Source organism: Aptenodytes forsteri, unplaced genomic scaffold (assembly GCF_000699145.1).
Source record: "Aptenodytes forsteri isolate BGI_AS27 unplaced genomic scaffold, ASM69914v1 Scaffold376, whole genome shotgun sequence".
Classification (NCBI taxonomy): Eukaryota; Metazoa; Chordata; class Aves; order Sphenisciformes; family Spheniscidae; genus Aptenodytes; species Aptenodytes forsteri.
Window position 1 is genome coordinate 1,772,491 of NW_008796056.1, and position 22,700 is coordinate 1,795,190.

Sequence of the window (22,700 nt, forward strand, 5' to 3'; positions counted from 1 at the left end):
TATTGGGCATGGTGGTGTTGGGTCGACGGTTGGACTCGATGATCTTAGAGGTCTCTTCCAACCTCAATGATTCTATGATTCTATGATTCTATGATGGTTAACTTTTCTTTTTCTTGGTGCAGATTTGCACTACAATTAAGAAATCCACTTTAAGGGATTGGTGCAAACAGCGGTTATCAAAATTTGGGCTGGCTCTCTCAAGTCATTTGATGGCAAAATAGAGCAGGTTGGCTGCAAGAAACTCTGAAGAGCATCACTAGAGCTTAAGAAATCCATTTATCTCTGCACTGGCTATGCCAGCTATACATGGTCAGATGAACCCTCCTCACTGAATTAACTTTGTTGTTAGTTATTTGACCCTGCACTCAGATTCTGGCACCAGTGAATAGCATCTGCACTTTGTGGAAATGTTTTGGCAATTAAGAGCCAATTAAATTTGGCTTATTCCCCTGTTCCATCCTTCTTATGATGTCCAAGGAGAAGACTCATGACTGAAATATTTAGCATCTATTAAAAAAAAAAGAAGGTGTCTTGATTTTGCTGAGTCTGGGGGGTCTGTTTTTCTCTGCACTTGAAGGTCTCTTGGAGGATGAAAGTTCAAGGGCCATTGCACCATAAAACTTGTTCACAGAAAAAAAAGAAAAGTATCAAAAGTGCTTCTAAATCATGTATGGTTTTATTATCATTGGGTCATTGGTGGTAAAAAAACCCTGCGCACTCAAGTATTTGAACACGGTCATGTAAGGTTAACCAAACTGATGAAATAGAATTAACAAGGAAATAACAGGGCTGGTGCCTTTATCCACTGTCGTCTTTACTCTTTCTTTCATATGTTTGTCTTGGCAAGACTTCTCCAGTGAGATATGAAGCTATTGCTTACCCTTTTTTAAACTGTGTATCAGTCAGGTCTGCAGATAAAAGCCATCAGTTAGACGGATGAAACCATAAAACAATGAATCTCTAGAAACAATCCTTTGTGTAATGTTGTCCTTCCTTTCCTTTAATTTGCTAATTAAGGACTGTGATCAGTCCCATTGATGGGGTTTATGACCACCATTATAGATGTACCTATGGGCCTCACAGCCTTTTAATGAAGTCATTGTTGCAATGCTCTTCTCTGTTTGAGAAATATAACTATTCCTGTGTAACAGGTAGATGGTGTCACATGGTTTCAAAGTGCCCAAGTTCTCCTAAGGAAGGTATGGCAGGGAGCGGGTTGGATCCCAGCACACCACCTGAGCTGCTGCTTTTTTCCTTCCTCTTTGTGCTCTTGGTAAAGTTCCTACTCCAAGGGGGGACAGTACCTTTTGATTAGGGACCTTTGGGCACTTTCACAGTAGATCATAGAATCATAGAATCGTAGAATCATTAAGGTTAGAAAATACCTCTAAGATCATTGAGTCCAACCGTCAACCCAACACCACCAGGCCCACTAAACCATGTCCCTAAGCGCCTCATCTACACGTCTTTTAAATACTTCCAGGGATGGTGACTCAACCACTTCCCTGGGCAGCCTGTTCCAATGTTTAACCACTCTTTCAGTAAAGAAATTTTTCCTCACATCCAATCTAAACCTCCCCTGCCGCAACTTGAGGCCATTTCCTCTCGTCCTATCACTTGTTACTTGGGAGAAGAGACCAACACCCACCTCGCTGCAACCTCCTTTCAGGGAGTTGTAGAGAGCGATGAGGTCTCCCCTCAGCCTCCTTTTCTCCAGGCTAAACAACCCCAGTTCCCTCAGCCGCTCCTCATCAGACTTGTTTTCCAAAATGTAGCAGTGACAACATTAGAAATATGTGGTGGTGGTTTAGCAAATGGTTGATGAATGCAACCATTAGGAAAAACATAAATGCAGTTTCAGAATCTCAGAAAGGAACAACCAGAAAGTATTCAGCTGTCAGTCCAATATTTACTTTACAGTTTGTTTAAATTATAATTGTTAAGGGAACGCTTAAACAGAAAGAAAGTAAATGGTATGTGGAACACCTAAACCACTGAACACAGCTGATGGCTACAGGGTGAGTTCTTCAAAAAATGAGGTTTTGTAGATACACAAAACCTAGAGAATTGGGATTTCATCCACTGTGTACTGCCCATGTCCTGCTGTATTTACTTGCAAATATAGGTACCACAGCGGTATAAATAGTAAAAAGTAGACTTGGTATACATATCCACCTGTATAGTGGATATCTGCTTGACAGTATACCTTTCAGTTCTGTAGAACTAAATCCTGGTATCGTGGAATTCAGTGGCTTTTTTGCCATTTGATTTGTCCTGGAATCAGATATTTTTTTTCCATAGAGAATTTAGCAAAGTATTGTCCAAATAAAAATACAGCACAGTGTATTAAAAAGAAAAAAAGAAAAAATTTAAAAGTCAGTGCTGACAGGTGGCAAGCAGCAAATAGTTCTTAAGCAGACAGTTTTAAGAGGGGTGAAGTATCAAATATTCAGTAATTCATCTTGGGACTTGTTCTTTTCAATATATCAAGTAATGAATGACAAGGAGGGAGATGTAAACACCAAGTTAATTAAATCCTCCGATGATATTGGGCCAGGGAGGATTGTATATTTCAGAGCAGTTGGATTGAAATTTCTGAATGATCTGGCAAATTTCAGGAGGTGGGTGGAAGAAAAGGAAGATGAATTGGAATAGGCAGAAATGTCAGACAGTTCACCAAGAGAAAAATTATCATCATCAAAGAAGAAACAGTGACATGGGGTGGGGGAAATGTTAGGATCATACTTGGCACTTTATAACAGTCTTTTGTCTGCATGTATCAGAGTATTAAACCTATTAAATTAAGCATTCCCACTCTTGCGGAGGGGAGGTCTGAGAAAGTGTTGCTACCTGGTTTCACCAAAAGGAAGAGCATAGCTAGGGATGTAAATGACATTCTGGAAATGACAGTGGATCAGCATGAGGGAGATGGGATTAAAAGGCCAGACTTCTCTTCCTCTCTGACCGATCAAAACTGGTATTTGAGGTCAGACCTGAGGCACAGTCCTGTGATCTGCATTTCAGAATGACAACAAGCATGACAGGGATCAGCTTGACCAGTGTGGAGCTGCAGGACACTGATTTTATGCAAGAAGTCTCACAAGTCAAGATTTGCTGTGTCTCTCTAGAATGACAAGACCAGTCACACAGAGTGTGGTTTCTCTGTATATACAGAGCAGCTTCAGGGAGCCTGGTCGATAGGAACTGGTATTGGACCTACAGGAAAAGCCCCTTTGGCTTAGACCCTGACTCTGTGCCAGATGTATTCTGCTGTGATGTCCAGCCTCTGTTCCCTTCAGTGCCTTACAGTCACCTTGCCCTGCAGCAGTGTTTCACACCCAGTGGGTTGTAACCCTCAGGATTTTTATGAAAAATAAGGGTGGGAAGGGTTGTGAGAGGAATTATATATTTGAAGGACTTAAACACTAGTCCCCTCTCTCTCTGTCTCTCACCAAGTCACCTGCTCATCTGTCTTGTTCGGGGTCACCTGTTCCCTCTCAGCTTCTTAAAACTCAGAGAAATGCTGAAAATAAGACTCTCTCTGTTATCATGGATACTCTTACAGCACATAGAAAGGTAAGAGCTTGAAGGAATTTAAAAATTCAAGGGATGAAAAATTCTTTATTTTGAATAACCCAAGAAGCCAGAGGGCTGTACAGAGGCATCTTTGTATGTCTAGAAAGGTAGTAATAATGACACTACCACCTCTGAATAATGATGCCATTATATAGAGCCTTGGCAGGACTGAAATTGGAACAGTGCAGACAATAATGGGCCGTTCACTCTGAAAAACAGAACTTGCAATAAGAAGTTGGAGCATATTCAGAGAAAAACAATGAAGAGGTCACGATGGTCAGGGCTGGATTGAGCTCATCTATGATGTAATGCAGTATGTTCTCTGGTAGCTTGATAAGCTTCTGCCTGTGAATCTATATGCAGACTCATCTATAGGCTTATGTTGACTTCAGAAATTCCTTCGCCAGGTTGGATGATCTCATCCTTAATCTGCCATTTTACTGCAACTACGTATGGTTTACTCTAACGTTTGGCAGGTGTTCTTTCTTTCCATTTTGGCCTTGCCAGTTTTCTATATCCCTTCCCAGATAAGAGGCTGTCTGCCTAAGGAAATGAGCTTGTCCGACCATCACTGAACATCTGAAAGCCATTTGAAGTTGCCTTCTCATTATCTTGCAGACATCACTCCTCAACTATCTGAGCAATTTTTAGAGAATTTCCTTCTAGGCTTCCTGGCAGCTAAGTTCAAGCAAAGATATTTTACAACCCCCCAAACCAGTAATTATTTGCTTCATGAAGCTGCCCTGAAGGGAACCTACTCCTGTAGGCACATTCACTGGTTGTGAGGCTCATGGAGAGCATCTTTCCTTAAAGGAAGTGTAGTTGTGAGAGACATTTCCTTACAAAGAGAGTTTTCCAGAGAAAAGATGGGCTTGTGACTAGACTAAGTCACTTTGGTTACCCAGACGTACACCTTAAGACAGAAAAGAGTCAGCAATGAGACATGGCAAATTTTTTGGGGGGGTTTATTACATTTTAGGTAGCATATTTGTGCTTAGGTTTACTGTATATTGAGGATCCCATTTTATTGCAGGATTGACTACTTCATTCCAACTGCAGAATTTGTTGTGCACTTTGTCCTTCTTTGTTTTTTTCCTCTTATTCTCTTCATTTTGAAATCTTCATCTCTACTTAGTCTAGTCCAAAGAGCCTGAAAGGGCTGCCTTTGGAGCGGATCATGATATGCCTGGCCTTGTCTTCAGATTGATCTGCTGCCAACCACATCTTCCAGCACTCTCGTCAGCTTCTTCTTTCCTCCCCTTTTGTTTCTGCAGATACCTAGCTAGGATTTTAATTTCTGCGCTTGTCATCCTTGGGATTTGTCAGCAGGTGCCAACTTTTCTTTCCCCAGCCCTAAGGTGTATTGGAGCTTGACCGAGAAAGCCTACTGGCAGCGTGGATGTCTAGTTAGAGTGGTCGTCTTCTTCCCCCAGTCTAGTCTATCAAAAGAACTATTTTGACCTTTGGTATAATATGCCCCCTGAGTATATTTGTAAATGCAAAGTAGCTGCCAGGGGTGGGGGGCTACTACATCTCATATATGTACTAACTGTCAGGCTTTCCTGAATCCTAAACTCCCATGTAGACTTTTCACTTAACTTGAACATACCCAAATCCTGGCTGAGGGAACTGCATTAGACCTCCAGTGCTGGTTAATATGTAATAATTAGAGGTGTGAAAAACTTGAATTGGCGTCTGAAATCTGCAATCCAGTTGCATCAGTATGCTTCAGTTGCTTCAGGTTTCCCTTAGTACCCTGACGTACCGATGCTGCAGGTATTTTCACTGACATGGGGACGTGGGATATCCTGTCTTAGTGAGTATAATTTACCAAGTGAGGAAGAGGGCTCAGTGCTAGTATCAGCACTGCTTGTGAGAAGGAGCTGTGCCGTCTGCTAGATGGCAACCCTGAGATGACGACCAAAGGGAACAGTATAGGCAAGAAAAAGCTTCCTGTAAATATTGAAAGAGACAAAAGGTCAAATATGGAAATGGATTACTCTAAAGCAGAAATACTGTTTGCAGTGAGATGGACAGATAACTACTGTGCCAGTGAATGAATTGTGGAGAAACATGGCCAACACGCTCAACCTGTTTGTGGTTGCTGATCTGCAGCATCTTGTCACTTAATGATGTAACAAACTAAATTTTCAAAAGGTGAGTTACAATAGGTGGTGCAGTCATTACAAATACTCTTCTTTTTCTTTTACTTTATTAGCTGAGGCAAAATTGGTAGGAGACAAGTTTACAGAGAGGCAAGGCACTTCACAAAATAGATACTGTAATTGGTAAGGAAATAAGTGGAAAATTGGATTTCTTGTTATAATAAAATTAAATCATGTGTGATCTTTAATCAAAGGAATACATTTTGGAATGATTTTATAAAAATGACAGTAAAAAGGCTGCCATGGAGAAGAATTAATACAACATTAATTAAGAATATTGACCTAAGAATTTAGTACAGAAAGTACATGTACTTTCAGAGAACAAAGTTGTCTGAATACATAATTATACTTGATTGTAGTTGTCATAGTGGTTTTACAGACCTTTTTAATGAAGTGAATGGTCTAAACTGTTGCTTCTCTCCCATGATAGTTAGCAATGAATAATAAGAAATATGGGCTCTCCATAAATACTTTAGGCAACATTTAGACAGTTTTATCCAATTCTGAGGAAAATTAACTTGGTCAGAGAGATTACCTTCAGATTGCTGTAGGAGTCCTGAACAAGGAAGAACCATGCTTACAAAGGTGTCTGTCAGTTGTGCAAGTCTGTTTTCCATTGCCTTCAGTGGAAGTTCTATCTCTACACTTTTTTTAAATTCTCTTTCATAGTTACAAGGTTCTTTCCTCCTCCACCGTCCTCCTCACTCCTCTGTTGCAAGTCCAGCTCCCCATCAGTAGTTGTACAACTTTTGCTGCTGTAATGTTCCAGCCTACTCCAGTGGGATCTTCTTCTCCTTGAACCTGTACTGTGTCTCATAGAAAACCATGGATCTCAGTTCAGGGTTAACAGAAAGAGCCTTATCCGTGAAAATGCAGGTGCCTGCTCTGCTTTTCCAATTTCTTGCCCTTGTCATCATGCCTTCAATGTATTTTCTCTTGGTAAGGGTAATGTAGAAATGGAAATTCTTCTTCAGTCATCTCTGGGCCCTTGAGAGTATAATAAGCTGAAGAACGGGTGATTTTGTTTTGTTTTGCCCAGCCAGGGAGAAATAAATGGAACTGAGATGTACTAAAGCCAATGGCTTTTCTAGAATTTTAAAAATAATGATAAATTGGCATGTTTCTATGAGAAAAAAATCTGATGCTAATTGATTCTATAGGGTTTTGAGCCATCTACGTTGTTATAATTGGATGCTTCACCAACTGATAGAGGAAGCAACTTCTGTAGAAGAGAGAAGGAAACTTCTACAAGCTCTAGTACATATTGTAACAATATGTTTGAAGTTGAAAGGACAAAATATGAATAATCAATCAGAAATTAAACTTGAGCTGTTAAAAAAAGGAGAGGATGCCTAATGAAGTCTGAACTGGAATCATAACACACTGCAGTCTTGTGCAAAATAGTATATAAAGTTAATTGGACCCACTGGGTTTTGCAAGCTTACTTGTCTAAGGGGCTGCTGTTGTCTTTAATGAAAACATCATCCTTCACAATGTCAGGAGAACACATGGGAATCTCTGATCTCACATGCCAGATGTCACATTTTGTTACACTTTTAAACCTTGAAAGCCATTGTAGTTTCGGAAATCCATACAAACCAAGGATGATGTGCTTTGTTCAGTGGTGGTTCTTTGTCTGTAAGAGGCTGTTGGTACTGAAATGCTGTCAATAATCACAAGCCCTCTGGAAAAATAGTGTCAGAGTGTACACTTACTAATTGAGGTTTAAATAATGACATGGTGTCATATGTTGACTTCAAAAGATGAAGCGGCTGTCTTGATTTTTGCTGCAGAAAAGATTTGAAAATCTTCGATAGTGATAACTGCAGCTTCTTTGAAAAATGAAATCATGTAATTTGTTGTAGCTAGGTTTTTACTGAAAACTGTGAATTGAGCCTTGGACTCCAAAGCGGTCTGGAACACTCTGTAGTCAGTTTTGCTTTCTGCAAGCCTACCATATGAAAGATTACCTCTGAGACAAGTTTCAGATTTGGATGGTTTCCAGTAATTCTTCATTTGTCTGTATTATCCTAGTGCCCTGAAGAACCAGTCATATATCAGGAAGCCATCCTGATACACGCAATCACACAGCAGAGGGGCTGTCCTGACCAAACCAGCTTAAACTAGAAGAACAGGAGACAACAGATGGATACAATCAGACAGCAAAATTCAGGGAAACAATGAGACAGTACTAGGTCAGAATATGACTGAGCTATGGCGAGCACATCGGCAGCCTAACTACTGTCAACTGCTGGTTTACTGTTTTTTCAGATATTAGAGGAAAGAGGAGTCTTAAGAAGGAATTTGGAGGGAGATAATGAAATAGCTCTGCAGATGTTTACAGAGATTTCCTCCCAGGCATGAAGGGCAGTGTGGGAGGAACATGAAGGCACTTGTTTGAATATTTATCACGTGGGGGTGGAGGCTGGTATTGTGGGTTATCAGAGGGAGGTGATGGCATCTCTCTGGTGCGTAAGAGTTGCAGCAGCAGAAGAGTGTAAGGAGACCATTACAGACATCAGACAGTCGGTTCCTTGGAGTTCTCAGGCTGTATCCATCATGGCAGTACTGAGCTGTGGTTTTAGTAGGACAATTTAAAGAGAAGAACGAGTGTGAGAGGAGGGTTGTTTACTTGATTTTATTTTGATTTTGGAGAACTTTATCCAAAACCTATTGAAGTCAATGACATGGGCTTTTCATAGGATATCAAGGGAGGGATTCAGCTCCAGCCAAAGACGCCTAAATGTAGGTGTCTGTGTGTGAGCTAGGTATCTAAGCTCCAGTTTTCTCAGTGGAGATCTAGGTCTGGATTCGGATGCCTCAGGATAGGTGTCTAATGCCATTTTAGTTCTGCTTGGCCTTCAGCTGTTCCAGAGGGACACCAATCTCTAAGTTCCTGTTAATTGAGCCAGTACAGTCTGTAGACATAGAGAGCAATTCATCACATCCTGAGTCTCTCTCTGGGCTCCATTAACTGCATTGACTACATCTCTTTTGACTGTACTGGGGACTTACTCAGTATGCTCACATAAAGATACCTCCATCTGGGTCTTGGTAACAAACTGAATATGGCTCCAAGGATATAAAATCTCGTACTGTTCGCTGAAATCCTTACTCTGTTGACATTGGTAAGAGTTTTGCCACAAACTTCAGTCAGACTAGGACTTCACTTTCTGTGCTCTATGCAGTACTTCATATCCAAGCATTTTGTTCAGCTTGCAAATGCTGATACTTCTTTAATTAAAATTTCCTACAAGCTCTTGAATTAACTCCCCTATCCATCTGTAATTCCACTAATATCCCTGATAATGTCTCACAGTAGCTCCCAAAGAGCCTGGGAAAAAAGCTACGGTATAATAATCAGCATTTACAGTTGGGTAGTCAGGTACAAGATAAGCATTAAACTTTTCTAAGGGCACCTACACCCTGCAGTAAAGCATGGCACTGAAGTCCAAGTCCGACAGAGATGTGGGCAGGTGTCTCCACACGTCACTGTGTAGTTCCTTATAGAAGATAATAATTTTGGTCTCAAAAGCAGTACGGCTGCCTGTGTCCCTGAGACAGTGTCCCTTGGTTTAGGGATAGCCCCATGTTAGTGCAGTTGCGTTGCCCAGCGCTGGAACAAGCTGTCTTGGTGCTTGCTGGGATATTTCTGTACCGCTGTACTGTAGAATATGTGTGCTTTAAATAGAAAATATGTTCACCAGCTATCTGTAAGATGCTTTTTAATAATGTGCTCTGCTATTTTTTGTGATATATTCTGCTTTGAGGAGCTTCTTTTCTGTTTGTGAGCTAAGAAATTGTGCCAGAACAACTGAGAGCACTCCTAAGACTGGAAATGAATACATGTGGAAAGAACAACTCGTTATTTGAATAAGTTTGCCTGAAGGGGGAATTTCTAAACTTTCAGTAAAATTCCATTCCCTTCCTTCGTGTTAATTAAATTAAAGCTGGGAGGATAGGAGAGCATAGCATGGTAGTGTGATATATTTGGGGTGCAACTCAAGAAACAAAAAGTCATCTTACCCCCCTTAGCTTGTCTGTCTTTTTATTGAACGCTGTGAGATTTCATTGGCAATAATGAACTGCTTTTATGCAAAACTTTTCAGTACTACCAAATGAAAGGAGGAACATGTTGACAGGAAGTGAAAGTTGCATAATCTCTGCAAAAGTCCATGACTGAATCGCTGCTCTGTTCATCACTGCGCTGTTTGATATGGCATCAGGAGGGGGTTTTTTCTTCCAATGACTTGGATAAAAGAAGGATCAATTCCTAACAGACCACCTCCATCAGGGCATCAGAGTCACATTTCTTTATAGTTATAAATTATCCCCATAGTAAAATGGGATTAAATAGTGCATGTTTATGACATCCAACAAAATCTTCCAGGGAGATCATGTTATCCGTGGAATCAGTCTTTTCAGGCAGTCTTGTGCAGTGGGTTAATGCAGTAGCAATATTTCTCCAGCTTTTCCCCCATTTCTCTTTCTCACACTTGGAAGCGGTGACTTCTGGCTGTTCTGTGCTGGGCCACATGCAGACACAGTAGGAGGCTCTTGGCTCCTCTGACTGCATTTGCTGTCCAAACAACTGCTCCTTACTCCCTCAGAGGAAGACACAGTGGGCAGATAGAAATATTTTGCAGGCCAGATGGGGCTAATGGGCCACAAACTGGAGCAATCTGACCAAAATACATATTTAATTGAAGGTTGTTTCTTGAATTTCTGGCATGGAATTATGCACCGTGTTTGACTGATTTGTGGTGACCAGATCTAGTTTTGCATGTTTCAACTCCCGATCATGTCAGTGGTATTCAGTGGCACTCGGACTTCCCAGGAATTGCTTAGTCCCTTCTGAGATCAGACATATGTACATAATTCAGATAGTCCTCAAATAGGCTTAAGTGCAATTCTGCTAAGTGGCACCCTTAAAGTATATGACTATTGTCACATCCACTGTAGTAATTTCTGGAAAAATCTCCTTTGCTAGTTTGCTTTTGTTTTGTTTGCATGTGTTTTTCCCCTAAAATGTTGGCTTTAAGTCTGTATATCCAAATGAAAGTTAGTGCTGCTTCTGCAAAATGCAAGGAATTTCCCTCAGGCCTGTGCTTATGCCCTTCATACCTTTAGGAGTGATTCTCCAGATTTCACCAGCTAGACAGGATCTGATTAGGGTAACATATGTATAAGAGTTATGCCAGGAATGACAGTGGACTTCAGTTGCTGGTCTTCATTGTCCGGTATTTTTTTTTTTCTTTTTGCCCTACACTGTTATCCCAAAATTAGATCTCTGTTGAGATATACATCTGAGACCCATAACGTTTGTGGACTTCTTTCAAAATGTCCCCTGGACCAGATTCACTTCAGAGTAATGATCTGCTTCTCTACATTTTCACTGTTGCTTATTTAAATAAGAGATGCTCCTTTACCTCCTCAGTCAAATAATAGTGCAACATTTAGAAGATCTCTTGAAGCAGCTGCTGCTGCACTCTGCACCAGCAGTGGTATCATTTCATTAATGGAAAGTAAACCCTTGTTTAGCAAATGGGGTATAAAGTGTTATGTAACAGGAAACATTTAATGAGGAGATACTTAAAGTTCTGTTTATATTGTATGTGCATGTCCAGTTAAGTTTTTCTTGGCCCCATTGTGCAAAAGAATTTATCTGTCCTAAGTAAGGAGTGAATTTGTTTTTCTAGTATTCTCATCACGCTGGTACTAACATACCTGACATTAAAAAGCTTTGAGATTCTCCAACAGAACATTTGTAGAATACTGTAGTGACTTCAGAATACAAAGACAGAAATAAGAATAAGCATATTTGGGTTGCAGATTGATTAGTTATGAATATCAGTGAGGAATTTTGATTATTTAAAAATGTCTACTGCCAGCACTTCCAATGCTTTCTGATGATGGCTGTGGCTGGCCCAGTGTCTTCTCCCTTTCTCTCCAGGTAGGACACCAAAAGTCAAGAAAGGAATTTATAAGTCAGGGTATAGTTAAGGATCACCCTGTTTGCCTCCAGATCCATCAGAATGTAGGTACTTATCTGTGTTTAGATAAGAGACTGTAGAAGAAGGAGCCTAACATACGAGGCATCAAGATGTCAGCAATAGCAGAGGTCTGGGAGAAATTTCCTAGAAAGGACCATATTGGCCAAAGACACCCAGACAAGATGTTGTCTTGACTGCTAAGATGCCAAGGGTCAGACCACAAAACTAAAAGAAATGAGATCAGACTGAGTTCTTAAGTTATGGCTAAGATCCAGCCCTCAAAAGGAAAGAATCAGATGAGGGTTGGAAGACTTTGTGTGGGAAAAGAGACATCTCCTCTGCCTTTAATTCTCTGGCTGATGGTATAAAGGAGAAGCTTATGCCCTTTTATTAGACAAATAGTATGCCTAGCTTGGTTGCATAATACTACTACCAGTATGTCCGTGTGTATAAAAATACACATGTTGGAACTTTTGTGTGGACTCAGGCCAAAGGTTGATGTTAGTCAACCTAGCTGCAACCAAATACCTAGTCACTGAGCTGCTGAGTGCAGTGCTGGGCCCACCACACTTTCCTGTATTCACCAGTTACCTAAAGTGTGGCGATCCAGTGAGCCATTCATACACAGAATGGACCCTGACTAAATGTACCGTTCAAGTTCTCTTCATAATAGTTTCTAAAGGTGAATATATTACTGAAGTAAGGTATGCGGTTGGTATTCCATAAGTAGAATAGGAGGTATGTGAATCTTACTAGAGATATTACAGGCAATAAATTTTGAGCTATCTATGGATGACCTTGGTCAGACTTTCAGCAGGGTAGGAAGGATTTGGACATCAAATTTTTTAAGATGCCTAAAAGCCCATTTTTAAATTATAGTCAACTGACTTCCCAGCAGTATCTGAATTATTAAAAATGGGTTGGAAATGGGACTCAGTCTCCTAAATGATCTTTAAAAACAGGTAGACAAAACTGTTGTAAGAATGAGAGGCATGAGTCAAAGAGGTAAACTCAGTGGTTTTCCCTTCTTTTCAGATATCCTGTATGATTGGGATAGATCACATTCCCAGGGGTCTGGATATGAAGTGAAGGAGCAGATAGATGTTAATTCATTCCTCTTGCTCACTGCAGGATGGATATGTGTCACCTCTTCTTTATTCCCTGGAGGCCCTTGAAAAGCATTATGAGAAGCCACAAAAAATATTTTGGTACCCCTTTGTCCATCTCAGCTGTTTCTTATGTTCAAGAGGTGAACCTCCTAGGCAGGGCTAGCCAAACTCTCTTCCTGCTTATGACCCACCAAGTTGTTACTGTTTCTAGTGCAGCACTTTCTTTGCCCTCTGATAGCAGACACAGAGGGCAGTCATAATTTAGTCACCTCCACCTGTTTGATTAAAAAATGGCTTGTCTAATCATGGAATGTGCCAAGAGACTTCCTGTAACAGTTTTTCATACCACTTGTACGTTGGTTTCTCTCCACATAAAGCTTTCCAGGAAAAAGTTTTCATATTCTGCATCCCAAGACTAATAAAAAATTGAAACAAATTCTTCGTAGGATGTTAATTCCAGCCCGCTTTTCTTTTCCTCTCTTCTCTGATTTTAGCGTCTTTCTCTAAAAGTGTTCTTTTTGCTTTTTCTGCAGACTGTATGTGGATGGACCTTTTGGAAGTCCCTTTGAGGAATCCCTGAACTATGAGGTCAGCCTCTGCGTGGCTGGAGGTATTGGAGTTACACCATTTGCATCAGTACTCAACACACTGCTGTAAGTGAGCTTAAGCCTTTTAAAGCCATTTCCCCTCAGTTTGTCATAGTAGTGCATGTCAGAAAGACTTTCAGAGTATTTAAAAACTTCCATTAGCATAAAATAAGTGAATGATTCCTTGGAGAGTGGTAAAGGACTGGGATGTCCCCTGAAGAGCACAAATCATCTCATACAGGCTTTGTAACCCAAAGAGTTGTGGCAGAGTTGTGCCAGTAATGCACCTGAGCTGGGACAGTGTCACTAACCTTTATATCCTGCCACCAGCCTCACCTGTGATTAATGTAGTCACAGCCCTTCAGCTAGACTTGTTCCCCTAGTCCCAGCTTAGATGAGGCTATGGACTATGATAGTGAGTTTTTGAGAGTCAGGAAGTCGTGACAGTCTTTCTGCTGGAAATGCAGGGCCAGCTTTCCTGGTCTGTTTGACTTCTGTAAATGTGTAAGCTTAAGGTTTTAAATGAAAGGGATCAACTTGGATTCAGATAGCATTCGGATGTTTAACTCCATTTGAAAAGTTTAAATTTTAGGTATGCCTTTTTCTTTACTTTTTTTTCTTGTTTCTCTCTTTTTTTTTTTTATTTTAAGCCTTTGACATTCTATTCAGACCAAACCTTTCACCTCTTGTTTCTCTGTCACTTTGGCAACATGGTTCCCACCAAATCTTATGCTGTGTGAAATAGGCTTGCTTTTATGATTGCTATTGGTTGTTTTTTTTTTTTTGCTAGATTATTGGCTAAGAGCTCCAGTCACAGGTTAAGCACCCCTGTTTCATAGGCACTGTATAAACAGCCAACCAAAGCAGCAAACCTTCCCTGAAGTGTTGAAAGGCTGGCTGGCTTTGGGAGGGTTTTACAATGCACAGCTCAAGCATTTGTTCCAAGATGAACATGCCAATAGCCAGCTCTAACTCCAAAGTGAAGTTAAAGCCTAGAATTTAGATGCGCTATGCATGCTTCTGTCCTTGATCTGTGCTGTACCTGACAGTGCTGAGCACTTCTGAAAATTATTAGCCCCGCCTGTCTCATAGTGCTGCAGTCCTCAAAGACCATCTGGGGCTCCCTCATTTTCTTTTCCTGAGAGTGTATTGATCATCCTTTCAAAAAGAGGGTATGTTTTTGCTGAAATCCTGGGACCCAGGTGGAGAAGATGACCATTTTCCTCATGATGGACTATCCTTGACAGTGCTTAGCAAAAATGTCACTTATGATAATGATGGGCCAACAGCAGGTAATGAGATGTTTGCCTCTATCAGTGTGTTATTGGAGGCGAGCTCCAGTCACAGGTTAAGCACCCCTGTTTCATAGGCACTGTATAAACAGCCAACCAAAGCAGCAAACCTTCCCTGAAGTGTTGAAAGGCTGGCTGGCTTTGGGAGGGTTTTACAATGCACAGCTCAAGCATTTGTTCCAAGATGAACATGCCAATAGCCAGCTCTAACTCCAAAGTGAAGTTAAAGCCTAGAATTTAGATGCTATGCATGTTCTTCTGTCCTTGATCTGTGCTGTACCTGACAGTGCTGAGCACTTCTGAAAATTATTAGCCCCGCCTGTCTCATAGTGCTGCAGTCCTCAAAGACCATCTGGGGCTCCCTCATTTTCTTTTCCTGAGAGTGTATTGATCATCCTTTCAAAAAGAGGGTATGTTTTTGCTGAAATCCTGGGACCCAGGTGGAGAAGATGACCATTTTCCTCATGATGGACTATCCTTGACAGTGCTTAGCAAAAATGTCACTTATGATAATGATGGGCCAACAGCAGGTAATGAGATGTTTGCCTCTATCAGTGTGTTATTGGAGGCTGTAGGAACTTGCATAGACATTGCCATAGAAGGTTAGTGTCCAAAAGCTTTTGCAATGTTCATTTATCTGGATAAAGCCATAAGTGGGCTTCCAAGCAGCCAATCCCATAACCTGCCTTTGTAGCCAATCTTCCCCTTGTGAACTGTAACATTATACAGGGGAATCATTCTGCAATTCTGGGAAGAAGTAACCGTCTAAGCCTGCTTTCCTTCTCAGTATTTAAACATCAACAAAGCACTGATTTAGTGGATGATCTGCCTGTTGTCTTTGCCCTGGCTTAGCAGAAATTGGCAGGTGCGAACATGCAAACTGCCTTATGATGCCAACGCTGCAGAGCAGCGGGGCCAGTCCTGTTGTGTCAAGGACATGCAGGTCTGGGGGAGATCAGAAGCCTGTTGATGTAGTCATTTGTTTCCTGCTCAGTTGTGTTCCTGTTGTATGTACACAATTTAATTCCTGCTCCTGCCCTTCCCTCCACTTAACTGTTGAACCCTATGCCCTATTTTTAAGAAAATATAACTTACATTAAGGAAAGCTAGTGACTTTCATGCAGAAGGGTCTGTAAATAATGGCTTTTATTATGGGCAGTGGTAACAGAGAAACACACAAGAAGTGTTATATACATGTGGGTTTGGTTGTAATGGGGGATTGCACCTTTATTGCATAATATATCTTGCTGGAGGTAGACCCAAGCATAGGTGTCTGAGGTGCTATTTTAAATCTATGCTTGACTTGTTTCATGAAGTCTTGCAGTCCAGCCTCTTTGTCCAGCTGCAATGTTTCATCACTGCAAGTGGTGTTTTGTTACTGAGCTACAGCAGTTCAATACAAAATGCCTTGCATTTTTCTCTTCTTTTATCCTTTTTTATGGTGAAAGGCACTTCGTTTCCTTGCTACTGCTTATAGTTATCTTGTCACATCTGACCAGATTGTGACCCTTCCTAAGCACTTGTCTAGTATAGGCAGTCAGAAAAAGATGGAGGAAATCCTGCTCTGCAGGTCAACAGTTTACAAATAAAAAAGCTGAAATCGGGACTTGAAAGACACTGTACTCTCCAGTCTTAAAGCACTTTTTTTCTCTCTGTGGGAAGTTTACACAAAAGGTGAGTTCTCAGCCCCTACATGCTGCTGAGAATGTCTCCATCCTTGCTCCTCGGGCTTACAGTGGAGGTTAGGGGTATGGGGAGGTAAGACAGTGATCGGAGTCATTACTTAGGTAGATCTATTAATGCAATACCCTTGATGGATATGCCAGCAACGCTAGAGTTTGAAATAATGCGCAATGGATATGGTGAGGTGTATCGTGAAACTTTTTGACTGGGGTTGGCTCCTGGGACTAGCGTTTGAAGTTGTCAGCCTTCTCTATCTGAAATTATTTTAGGAGGAAAAGGAGGAAACAATTTGTACACTGGCTATTTCAGTGATCAGAACAACAGAAAACAGAATTGGCTAACTAAGAAGATACTTCCTGGATATTTGTTTTTTGTTTGAACTCGTTAATCATCAGGATTTTTTTCACTTCTGTTTTCTTTCCCAGTTCATTCCAGTCCTTCCTTTGTGCTATATTTGTGTTTTATTTACATTAGAAATCTGACATGAGAGTCCTGTTTTTCTAAATGCAATGCCAGAATCTGCCCGTGACTGCACTTTCCCCACCAGCATTTTCTGAGGATTGTAATATATCACACAGTTCCCAACACAGTGGAGCTCTGATTTGATTTGGTCTTTGTGATTTTGCTAGAGTATTAATTATAATCAACCAGAGTCTCTCGCATATAAAGGCCGAATTAAGTCCTGACATTATTGCATTTGTCAATATGTTCCTCTTATGGGTCGCTTTATAAACCTAATAAAGAATTGACATAATACACTTGAACTTAGAATGTCTACTTCGCTTTGAAATAAAAGTTTGATGATGATGCATGAATCCATATTTGCTGCCCAAATCATCTGTATAGCTGACAACTTCCTAATGTGGAAACAGTATCTGTGAAGGGTGCTAATTTAATGTTCTCAGGATCATCATAATAGTCTGCATTGGTCATTTCAGTGTCTGCTGTATCATAGGATGAAGAACAACTTAGCAGTTAGCTTCTAATGGAAATTCACATTTCCACTAATGAATAAAAAGCATCTTAATTAATGTTTCCTTTTTAAATGATAATTTTTAATTACCCAAACGTTTTATTTTCAAGTGATGGCTGGAAATGCTACAAGCTCAGAAGACTCTACTTCATTTGGGTGTGCAGGGACATTGAATCTTTCCGCTGGTTTGCAGATCTGCTCTGTATGTTGCATGACAAGGTAATGGGTATTGCTTGGAGGGATACTGACAAATTAATAAATGCAGTGTATGTCCACACCACACAACTGGCACGCTATAGAGAAAGGCAGCCTTGCTCAAAATAAGCAAGCTCCCGCAGTACTTCTGCTTGGGCTACCTGACCCAGGCTCCATTTATTCTTGGAGCTGCACAAAACAGTTTGAGTATCTGTCACCAGTATTTCATTGCACAGTGTTGCCATGTACCAGTAGTCTGGACACTTATCTGTGAAATTTATGAGATGGAAGAAGAACGTGCAGGTTGGGGAGTCTGAGTGGCCTTTAGACATTTGGCTAGTAGACAGATTGAGAAGGGAGCGGCATTTACAATTTCAGGTAGATTTTAAAGAGCAGTGTAGCTTCCTACAATAATATTTTGTACACAGCATGATATGCAACATTCGGGAGTGCATGAAGGCGTCCTATGCAAGTGTATCTTCTTCATTAAAAAGCTTACTTCACTGTTGCTGAAACCCAAGTCTTTCAGGATAGTAGGCACATGGGACTTTACGCTTACATAAAGAGAAGGGATATTTTTTCACTAGCTGTTTTTATCATCCTCCCAGCTTTGGCAGGAGAATAGACCAGACTATATAAACATCCAGCTGTACCTCAGTCAAACAGATGGAATACAGGTATGTGGCTAAATGCTGTTTGTAAATTGAACTAGACTTTGGGGTAGTAGAAAATGCAAACTGTCAGTCAAAGGCAAAAGGGAATTGCTGCAGATGGTAAAAACAGGAAATGAGGCCATAAACTCAACTGACTGATTCATTACTAGGGCAAGAGAGCAAGTCCATCCCTACAGCATTAAGAGAATCTAGTCTAGTAGCCTTAACTTGATTAGATGTGGGCAGAAGTCCATATCTTCCTTTTCTAGGAAAGGTCCTTCCAGGCCAGGCCACGGACCAGACAGTTGGCTGTGTTTATGGGAAATCTGCATCATTTCTGGGCTAAGAATCAAAACAGAATAGTTCTAGGAGCTTGCAAGCTCAAATCCTCTTTTCAAATAAATATTTTGAGAGAAACTAGCTATTTTTAGAAGCTTTGGATTTCTTCGCCTCAAATATAGGCAAAAGTTACAAAAGTCTTGATGTATAAGACGGGAAATTACACTGATCTGTCAATTGTCATGTATTACCAACCCCAAAGCTGGGCTAACTCCTCAGATCTTGGCATCTCCCATAGCTATTTACGCTTATGATCTTCATATTACATTATTTAGCACATGAGCCTAGGCCTGATTCTTTACCCTGCTGCATCTGGAAGCTTTCCATTGACTGCAGCGGGCCCAGAACCAAGCCTAACAATTACTACAAAGCATGAAATGCAGCGATAAACCGTGCTCAAAGGATTTTGATCTGCCTGGTATCAGGTGGAGACAGCATAACATTCACAGCTCTGGTAGGAACACTATCCGATAGTCTAAATGATGTGATAGCTATAGTAGTTACGAACAGTACTCCACAGATTTAATGCCTGGATGACGTATGTCAATTGGAATGGGGTGCTTGAAAATACCTAATTGATGAACCTGGTATGCTATTGTTAAGTTAAAATTAAAACCCGAAGCAGGACTGCATTGCAATGACACAGCAAGATTGTAATGATAGACAATTCAAAGCAAGTTTTCTAATAATGTGTATCAAGCAGCTACTGAATTTATTTAAGTCAACTTTTTTAAGTCTTTCTTTAAAGTCACTTTTCTTTTGTGACTGTTGAACAAAAGTGGCATGAAAGATAATGCTGCTCATGATTTCTCAAGGGTGAGTTAAACTCAACTCTCCATTGCCATACAGCTTCTGTGTTCACTGATGTTAGTCCAAAGTGCTGACTGCTACCAAAATTAGGGCAGTTTGCTTCATGCTCCCTTTGCTCAGACGTAGCATGCCTGTGTGACAACAGGGAGCCAAGCCCATCCTTCAGCAAATGCCTCTTGAATATAAAAAGCCAACAGACGATGAGTTAGCCAAGGCTCTGTGTTTGCACTGGTATGAGCAATGTTTCAGGTCCTTCAGCAGTGGAGTGAATCTGGTAGCCTAAGATAAGATGTAACTTCCCTCTGCCTTTCTATCGCATTAGGACAGAAAACCAAAGAAAGGGAACGCCCTCCAATGGAAGGGCATTTGACCTTATCAAAATGCTGGTGAGTTAGCACTGCTGGAATGGGTTGGGGTCCATCTGGGGAGCAGTTTTGGCTGCTTTCTGCTTTTACGGCAGCTCAAAACAGCTGGCAAACTACTCTCATGGAGAAATGTAAGATTTCCCTTGTTACTTTTTCAGACCTAGTCATCTTAATAGTTACTTGTACAAAGTTTAAAAAAAGACTTCAGACAGAAATATGATTTTTGCATCAGCAGTGTTTCTTCCAGCTTAGCATTAAAAGCCAATGAGGGAATGAATAATAGGAACGTGGTTATTGTTTTATGGCTTAAATAAATTGGTTCAAAAGTAATGGGGAGATTAATGAGCAGCTGCATGAGAAACAATGTATAACGAACACCAAGGAGAGCCATTGAAAAGGCAGTGAGCAGGGGTATTGGTGCATGAAATGGCTGCAGTTTTAATCACAACTGTCTGATACTTGTGCTCAGGTTTTACACCTCAGCAATATGGTAAGTCAGCCAATGTCAGAAATGGGAGCCCTGGGTGATATGAGGCAATCTGCAAATCAGGCAGAATGGAATTTTTTGTTTCTTGCAGAAAATAATTGGTGAAAAATATCAAGCTTTAAACTCAAGGCTTTTGATTGGACGACCCCGGTGGAAACTCCTTTTTGATGAAATAGCGAAGTGTAACAGGCGGTAAGTACCATTCTGCTTGAAGGATGCCACAATTTAAAGGGTGGGGATGTTATCTGTTTCCAGCTATGTTTGTATGAAAATATTTTTGGGGTTTATCTTAGAGTGTAATGTTTAAGCTACTGATGTTGAAATTAGCTAACATTTTGCTGTGAGAGATAGCCTGTACAAACGGAAACAATTTTTTTTTTTACACTCAGAACAGTTCATCTTTTCATGCAGCTAGGATGTTCAGTGGCCCAGAAAATAAAAGGAATAGATTTCCATCTCACTGCACAGAGATTGCATATGTTTTTGTCTGTGGCAGTATCTTGCTTGCAACATATGCTGGTTTTATATATAAAGTTGCATTTTTTAAAATTGTTGACTTCTTCTATAATTTTCATGATCTATAGTGCTGGTTTACAAACAGAATGCACAAGGAAGAATCTGACTGTCCTGTATTGTTTTTATTCGGAGTATACATTGTCTTTGGAGATTCCTGGCACTTCTTTATTCTTTGTTAAGACCTGGCAATGTCTTTTTACTGTGCTAGGCAAACATATTATGGTCTGAAACAAGACAGTTGTAAACCAGAGAAGACATGCAATTAGACTACGGAATGTCTTTGTCCAGATCCAGCTTTGTTGATTAAGTATTTTACACCCCACTGGCAGTTTTCTGCCTCAAAAGCTGATCTGGTAGAAGGGATTGTGTGAGCCTTCCTTAATTTAATTCTGGTGTAGTCAGTGGGGTGGGAGCGAAAAACCCTCAGCAGCTGTTGAGAGTAATCTGGGTGTACCAGGTTGAGAGGTGCTCTCACAATCCCGTTCACCTGCAGAACTTTCCCTCAAGAACATTTTGTCCTCTCTTGCACTTGCAAAGTGAACATCTGCCCATGGCTTATTGACTCTCCTCTTCTGAGGCTGGATATGACTAGGGGACACTGAGCCTTGGCTCTTGAGAAGTATTGAGTGCCAATATGTATCACAGTTGGCAGCGTAAGCTGCTGACAACATGTGTCTTGGATTCAGGTCCTAGAGGATGTTGTGGACAGGGTCCCTTGCCAGGATGTCCCAAAGGCTGCTACAGAGGGACATCCCTAGTAGGATTCTCACACTGTGTAAACAAGTATCGCTTAGAGAAGGGTTTTGTAGTAAAGAACCATGGGAAAGAAAGGGAAATAGAGAAGTCAGAGAAGCAAGTTGACTCTCTAGCTCAAACTCCTGTGCATAGAGGAGTGTTGACCTTTTATGATCCATTCTAATGTCTTTTTTGTTTAACTGTGTGAATGCAGTTTTAAAAGATGAAAATGATGAGGTTTCTGCCACTTCCTTGCAAGGCTGTAAGTGCACATAATATAGATGAAGCTATTAGTGGTAGTTATACTTGCTTTTTCTTTTGTGCTTTCCATCATATTACTCCTAATTAGACTTCAAGTACCATTTCCTCTGCATTTCCACATCAGGTCTTTAAATTGTGCATCATTTCCAAGCAAGGTGTCTTTTAGTACCTAAATAATGTTCTGTTTCTTTTGATTATCCTGCAGTTGCTAAGATGTAGGCTTCCTCACCCTTTATCACCCCTTTATCAGGATTTATAGCTAGAGGTCTGTATCTATAGATACAGTTGCGTGTAACATGATAGACAGTAGTGCAACCTATAACTCAGCTATCCTACATAAACTTACCTGTTGTAGGTAAATATTCTCCCTGTTTCCCTGGACAAGACGGGAACTTCTATTTTTCTGTATAGTCCCAATCTTCCCATTTCCTGGTCTCCTTCTGACTTTATTTCCATTCTTATTTCTCAGTAACTTTCCATCTAAACGTCCCTGCGCAATATGGAGACACAAAAAACCCCCCACAAACAAGGCAACCAAGTTGTTTCCAACATCTGGTGCCAGTGTTCAGGCTTTCACGTGTATTTGCAGTCATCCCCTTGGGCTTGTTTATGGGCAGCCAAGATATTTTCCACTTTTTATCTTGTGTTTTTAGTAAAAGCTGCACATAAATAAACATGCAGCTGACAAACCTCTCATCGGTTTAGCCATCTGATCGGTTTGCGGTTTGTGAATTGTTGCTGTTGTTGCTGTTTGGTTCCCAAATAAGCAAAGTGCATTTGTAAGTGTCTGAGCTTTGCCAGACCTTCAGAGCATGACATGGGACAACCCAGCATCAAGTTCCCGATTCTTTCTTCTGGACTCAGAGGAGCAGACGCGTGCCACCTGCTGTTGATATTTTATATGACACCCGCAGTCCCAAGGATGTCCATTGGGACAGTTTATATAATAAATTACTGGTCT

The 22,700-nt window shown here is 40.7% G+C and overlaps 1 protein-coding gene across 1 annotated transcript in view; it reads left to right on the forward strand.

Moving 5' to 3' along the window:
* Positions 1 to 22,700, forward strand: part of NOX4 (NADPH oxidase 4) — a 114,475-nt gene that overhangs the window by 88,835 nt on the left and 2,940 nt on the right. Inside the window, exons 14-17 of the mRNA XM_009286283.1 lie at positions 13,377 to 13,496; positions 17,489 to 17,597; positions 18,182 to 18,250; positions 20,319 to 20,419. Of these exons, the coding sequence (XP_009284558.1) occupies positions 13,377 to 13,496; positions 17,489 to 17,597; positions 18,182 to 18,250; positions 20,319 to 20,419 (399 nt within the window). The remainder of the gene's footprint in view (positions 1 to 13,376; positions 13,497 to 17,488; positions 17,598 to 18,181; positions 18,251 to 20,318; positions 20,420 to 22,700) is intronic.